This window comes from Oenanthe melanoleuca, chromosome 4, assembly GCF_029582105.1.
Source record: "Oenanthe melanoleuca isolate GR-GAL-2019-014 chromosome 4, OMel1.0, whole genome shotgun sequence".
NCBI lineage: Eukaryota > Metazoa > Chordata > Aves > Passeriformes > Muscicapidae > Oenanthe > Oenanthe melanoleuca.
The window spans coordinates 28,617,781-28,625,029 of NC_079337.1; the positions used below are offsets into that span (position 1 = coordinate 28,617,781).

General features: G+C 38.6%; 1 protein-coding gene across 1 annotated transcript; it reads right to left on the reverse strand.

Moving 5' to 3' along the window:
* Window positions 1-952: 952 nt before the first annotated feature.
* FGG (fibrinogen gamma chain) lies at window positions 953-6,592 on the reverse strand. The gene is made up of 10 exons (XM_056489138.1): window positions 6,338-6,592; window positions 6,201-6,245; window positions 5,596-5,779; window positions 5,398-5,491; window positions 4,323-4,453; window positions 3,572-3,705; window positions 3,249-3,433; window positions 2,313-2,590; window positions 1,813-1,982; window positions 953-1,402 (listed from the first exon to the last, which is right to left on the reverse strand). Exons 1-10 carry the CDS (start codon window positions 6,410-6,412, stop codon window positions 1,388-1,390), a joined length of 1,311 nt encoding a protein of 436 aa, XP_056345113.1. The 5' UTR covers window positions 6,413-6,592; the 3' UTR covers window positions 953-1,387.
* Window positions 6,593-7,249: the final 657 nt, after the last annotated feature.

The window sequence follows — 7,249 nt, forward strand, 5'->3', positions numbered from 1 at the left end:
CCCTCTTTTTAAGTTGCTGTTAACCTCATCTGACCCTAGGTAATAATACCTTCTTCTCTTCTCTCATTCTCTCTTAGATTTTGGCCCAAGAGTAAAGATTTGACAATGCCAAAATTTTAGTGAAAATGAGAGGGAATAGGCAGTTTATCATGCTGTAGAGACTCAGATCCAGGGAAGATACTCAGCACCAGCCTCAAGACACATTTGGGCCTCAAAACTGGAAAATGTTCAGGCAGCATGAACTGACTGTAAGGTCTCTTACATCACTGCAATGTCCTCCTGTCTCTAAAATAAAGGACTTGAATGTGCTATACCAGGCAAAGTTCTGGTCTTTCAAAAGTAGCTAAAAATAAAGACCAGGATACACTTCCCATTTCACTTCTTAATGCATCAGCTTGAGATAGTGATAATTTCTATCTCTGAGTGTATCTTTCATTGAGCAATTTATCCACAAATGTTGCACACCTGAGGGGTTTGATTACACACCCCTCAAATGTGCTCATCAGATTTTGAGGACATACATTCAGACAGCATTGCAAACTCTTTGCTGGTCATGATCTGTGTTGTGGATTTGCTTATATGGGTCACATGGCAAATTATTTTCAGATCTAGAGAAAGAAAATTCAAGTTTAATGCAATTAATTTCTGCTGAAAATTTTAACATTTTTTGGTTCCATTCCACTGAATACATTGAAGTAATTTTTAAATATTGGTGAAAAAAAAAGAGGGGTATATGGGAATAACAGCTGTACAGTGTACTACTCTGTGTCATATAGCAAATGAAACTTATTCTGAGTAAAATTTGAGAAACCTGTTAATATGTATGGTCTGGAGTAAAATATCTGTTCTTGGTCATTGATACTACCTAGAACATCCCACCTGAAAATGTATTAATAATTTTGTGGTAAGCTAAGTCTTCAGCAGTAAAATAGACTACTTTCAAGCTGCTATGTACTTTGATCTATGTCACCAAACAACTTTATTAGAAAACTTGAAAATTTATGGATACTATTCACATTTATGGAGAAATAGGTCAAACACACGCCTCTTAACAAAGAGCAGAAACTGCTGGTGTGAAATTCAGGAATGACTGAATCAAATAGGTTTGATCCAACTATCAAAAGTTTTCTTTGTCTTGTTTGGCCTGCTGTGGACCACAGATAACAAACTCAGACTTTTTTTGTAACAATCAAAAATGTATTGAGAATGTGTACAGAAAAAACAACCATCTACAGAGGTAAGCACTGCTCACAGAAAGGTTTGAGTATCTTACAGTCAATGAGTATCTTATAGTCAAAACTGAACTGTGTAATGTTTAATAAGTTCAGTGTCAAAGACAGAAAAGATTTGCTTTTCCTGTTCAGACTTGTCTTTGCCACATTGTCCTTTATGCATCTCCAACCTAAAACAGAAAAAAAAAAGAGAATATTAATATTCTTCTAATGAAAGAAGTACGTAAGACTATGATGACATGTTGATAGTGTTCATACATAGTTATACTGGTTCGGAACTAAAAATGTAGCATTTAAAATACACAAAGGCAAGGGACTATTAAAGACTATGCGTCTATCTATCTATCTATCTATCTATCTATCTGTCCATCTATCCATCCATCCATCCATCCATTAAAAGAAACTGTAATGTATAAGGTGCACTAAAATCAATGTACTAATACTTCTGTGACAAAATGGTAAACAAAGCCAACTTCTCCAAGATGCAGTGGGCTTAGCTTCAGCTGTCCATGCTCAGTGTTTGAAATTATTACAATGTTCTGTGTTCATTTTAAGTATCTCTTCAGCCCTTTGGTCGAACCTGTTTGACATTGCCTAAGTTGTGCTGCTGTCCATCTACTGACAGTCTGTTGAATGGGATGATTTTCATTGCAGATTTCTTCATGGAGTACCACCGGTCACGCCAGGTTGCCCAAATAATGCCATTGTCAAATCCAGATGGACCAGCATCTTCTGATGTGTACACGCCACCTAAGAAACACCAATTGGAGCAAAACAGTTGGTTGCTTTCTAACGTAGTTACTGTGCCCATACATTTTTCTGGTCCTGACACCTCCATGGCATCCCTGGGTGTCCAAACAGACCCTGTTCACCACCTTTCTCCTCCAATTTTGATTCTCCCACTTCGGAATGGAGAGCAGTCATAAATTCCTACTACTGGTGTTAACAGTCATCGCAAAAAATGAGCTATGCCAGCTTTGGAAAATCCAGAAGGCAAAGTGTACTCTATAAATGTGACTCATTTTCCTTTGTCATTGAAATGTGGTGCCCTGGATTATAAGCACTTAGAAGACACCTTACCTACATAATATTTGCCATTGAGGTGGCCAGCATGGCATCTATTCATCCACCACCCAGATCCATCTTGCTCAGCACAGTTGCCTTCATAGTTATCATTGTCATTGTCATGAGTACTGAACCGCATGCCATTGTGGTAGGTATAGGATTTATCACTTGGGTCATCTCCAAAATCATATCCGTCAAAGGCATCCCCAGCTTCACCCCCAATGAAGTAGGCGTAAGTCAGTCGATACTTGTCTTCTTCACTTCCCACTCTGAATACAGCATAGTCAGCAGTGCTGTGAACGGAGAGCAATGCTGAATAAGCACATGCTGCATTCCCAGCACATGCACAAATAAAAATACATGTGTTAAAACTGCAGAAAAAGGCATTATTTCATCCTAGCATTTTAAAAGGAATTGTTTTTATGTGACTGTGGGCCTCAGTTCAGTGACACACATCCAATCAACTTTTGTCCTCCAGTATCAGACATATTTTCTGACTGCTAGTCTTCAGTGATATATGAAGTATCTACACTATCAACGAAGACACACACATGTATATATATATATATAATCTCCCAGGTTCATGATAGAAATAAAAAAATAAAATAATAGGACAGAACAGAACAGAATAGAAGGGACCTATAATGATAATTTAGTCCATAAGATATGTAAGACAAAGAAACTTGAAGAGAAGAAACAGATTCCTTCTGCCTAATAAATGACTGCTGACAGCATGTGGCCTTCTGACAGGCATGTGTGCCTGGCAACAAGTCACACCCAGTGACTGCTGTCACAGCTGTAAGTTCAGGAGCCAAAGCAGTTCCATGCACATGTTAGCTGGTCCACGGGTTCATAATTTTTTAGGAGCGAACTTTTATTAGTACAAACTGATGAAACAGTGGGAGCAGTAGGTTTGAAGCTGTTATTTTCAGAAGCATCACAAGCATATACCTTTTTTTGCCACTCCAGTCCTCCAGCTCTATACGTAAGGTGTATGGAAGAGTGGACTGTGTAGTTATTAAATGCATCTTTTCATTGCCCAGCCAGAACTCAGTGGTGTCATCTGGAGACAGATGTCCAAATCCTTCCTTGTACTGAACCCAATTTTTACTGAAGTCTTCACTCCCATCCAGTCTCTGGGGAAAGAAGCCAAGAACACCAAAACCAAACAAATAAGAAAACCTCAGTCAAAAAGATGTGTATCATATGTAGGTAAATAAAAACAGTGCTGATGCAGTAAGTTTGTTTATAGCAATAATACATAAGTGGCATACCCTTTGTAGTACTGTCCAGCCGTTGCCATATGAGTCAATCTCGCAGTAGACTAGGAATGACTGCTTGGCTCTTTGAGGCTTGATAAAGTACAAACCACTTTTCCTTGCACCTTTATTTGCAATGTCTTGACAATCTGAAGTAAAGATAATGTTCAATGTAGCTACAATCTTATCCTCACATTTATTTTATATTGTAACTTTCTTAGTACAAGCTTTTTAAAATACCATTGTTGCAAAGTATTGCAAAGCTATTTAGTCTACATACTTCCATGTCATTGCCATAAAAAAATCCTACCAAAGGTCACAGCACTTGTGTAAGGTGAATATGAATTTAGTCTCATGTAGAGTTTAAGCAGCTTAAAAAAATCATTGCATTAATTTCTACAGCAACAAAGACAGACACTTCTGGACCTAACAGAATAGCAATTTTTTTCCACGTGGCTTAGTAGAAATGTGATAATGAGTTATCTTCTCTTTGTCCCAAATCATGGAAACTCACACCCCTCATGTTTAGCCCACATTTCAGGATAATCGTATTTTGGGCAAAAAGGCCAAGCAAGAACTATGTTCCACCAGAATCCTGGCCTGCAGAGCATCTAACTTGTACTGACTGGTTTTATAATTAGCCATTTTATGTATCTTTGCAGAAGTCTATGACCCATAAGATAACGAGTAAATCACTGCTGTCATGCCAAGCGGCAGCACTTGTAGCTGAATTAATCCTCCACCATAGAGGAAGCATTTTGCACACCTCTTCCAGTTGTCTCCTGAATTTCAGCCCTGTCCTTGCACGGCTCCTGACAGAGTAACTCAAGCTGGGCAATCTTCTCTTTCAGCTCTGTGATCCTGTTGCCATTCATTATATGTGTATCTGTCAACTGTCTGGACAGAGAGACATAAAAATGGGTTGTTGTATCCACTGTTGGAGAATGTATAATATATATTTATTTCTCTGGACACATGCCTCATGTATCTAACGTGCTGCTACATGCACCCCTGTAAAACAGGGTGCCTCTGTTAGCACTGGTATTTGGAGTTAAGGACAGGCAACATAGAAAAGTACATGCTTAACCTCATGTGAAACATAACAATATGCAAAACTTGACTCTAATCAGCAAAACTCTAACCAGTAATTAATGTATGAATATAACTCCATGGAAAGTTTTACTTTGCTCTCTTGAAGTAAATGATAAACTCCTCTTTAATTATGGATGTATTTCTAAAACATAAGTGCTCTAAATAAACTGCTGTAAGTGTAATAATGCCTAATCTGACACTTTGACATAATGTCATAGAAGTGGAGATCTGTCAAAAGACATATCTTTAAGATTTAGAAACATTAATGATGTTTTCAATTTTATTTCCAGTGTCAACTTATAAAATACTATCACTGAATTTATAGTTACTTATGATTTAGAACCAGGCAACTGAGGTATTTTTCATGGATATATGCAGCAAAATTGGCCAGAGTGAATGATTGCACAAACATTCCACATATCTGCTTTACATCAAGAACTCATGACCTCCAAAAGTCATGAAAAAAAATCTAGGGATAGCTGGCACAGCAGGAGAAACATAAATAAAGATATTGCCAGGCTTCATGACTTTCTTATCTTGCACTTCTTGCACAATTAATGGTTAATCCAGGTAAGCAGATGATTCAGTATCAGATCCTTGTGATTTTTCTGTGTCTTGTTAGGTAGCTACTAATGCCAGTGTGGGAAGAACTGTTCACAAGAGCACAAAAAACCTTTCTGAGAGAGGCTTTTTGGCACTTGACAAAACAATTTATATTGTCACTGATAAAAGAAATGGAAGATACCTACTGTATAGTAGTTTCATGAGACAATATAGTGTTTTCATATCTGATAATTTCTTCAATTATTTTCCTGGACCTTTGAGTGAAATCATCAATTGAATCTGTAAAACGGAAAAGGTACAAAATAATTGTAGTTAGGCAAATTTACAAAAGAAAACCACATACATAATATGTTTCAGTTGTGTACTCATTTTTATATGCTCACTCGGTAATGTCTGCTTGTCTGAAGGATAGAGGCCTTGGATGTGTTGAATCAGATGGTCTGCTGTTACTGTGGCATTAGAAATCCGCTGCAAAATTCTCTCCATTTCCTGCAGGTCATTATCCACAGTGGGATGGTATTTATTAAGGAAATCTGCAATACCACAAGTTGTTGGGCAGAAGCTACCCTAAGGAGTAAAGATAAATAGTTGGCAATGTTTCAGGGGCAAAGAAAGCAGAACAGAATATTTTTTGGGCAGAGGAACCTTCTGACACTGCTGACATAAATGATAAAGGAAAAGAAAGGGCAGGCATTGTCTGCTTTATTTGAATTTTCAGAGACAGTTTACTTTCACATTATATGCACAAAATAGCAAGAAAACAGTGCATGCCATTATTGTAGCATCTGCTGGATATATGCTTTCATCCACAATGCAGCCTCCTGTACACTTTCACCAAGCATATACTGCTATCAATAAATAATAGTTTAAGCAAGGCACACTTAATAAGTACTCAAAACAATGAGGTTCAAATGATAATGCTAGTTAATAATCATAGGAAAGCTTTAGTTACATTCTTAAGATAAAAGAAAATTGTTCAGGTACTTACAAATCTGTCATCCAGTATGCAGCAGTTTTCTCTGGTAGCAATGTGCTGAAGAGAAGAAAGAGACCCATTTTTAGTGGATTTTCTCCAACACCACTTTCTGCGCTAACACATTTCCTAAACGCTGTCTCTTCACTTACGGCCATGGTGGTAGAAAAAAGCAGGGAGAGGAGAGACCCCAGGGGAGTCCAGCTGCCCAGCCTCAGGCCCATCATGTCTGTCCCACCACAGGCTGCCCGGCGCAACTGTGCACTCAGCAGCTGAGACTGCTTAACCTAGCACGGGGAGGCAGCAGTTTAAGGCAGCAGGCCGAAGCTGGGGGCGGGAAGTGGGAGATGGTGGGAAGAGGTGGGGTAGGGATTTGAGGTGGATTCCCTGAATTTACACTCCTCCCATTTTCAGAACTCTCTTTGCACTCTAGTCACTTTATCTCTACTCCCGCCAGGTCTCAGGGGAGGCAGGATAGTGAGACAAGGTGTGGAGATGCTACACCTTATCAAAAACATAATCAAACTCACACATTGCTTCCTGATGGGGGCTGGCAGAAGATTCACTTGAACAGCACAGGGAAAAACCACAGTAGCAATCTGAATTATCTGTATCAACTACCAATTGCCTAATGATAAATGATATTTTGGGATTATGTAAGCCTTTCCCACAACAGATCTCTATGTGTTTTGCAAAGATAGTCAACATAATTTTCGCTATTCTGTGGATGACAAAACTGAGGCAGTCTTCTGAGTATGAAGTCATTGGGCAGTGACATAGCTGGAAAAGAAGTCTGTGGTATTTCTCACAGGCAATGAAAGTATGAATGTTCTGTATCCTTCAACACAGCGAGTCCATTCCAATGACTTTAGTCAATGCTTCCTTGCTGGGGAAATAATGTTGCCTTATTCAATACTGCTACAAGAGTGCTGACAAGCCCTGTCTTCTGCTATGGGCTTTGTTCCAGCAAATTACTTCAGTATGTCCTTTTGAATGCTATCTGTAGCATTAGCACCTTTACACTCATGACCTAGACCTGATCTCTAAACTAAAGCTTTGCAGAG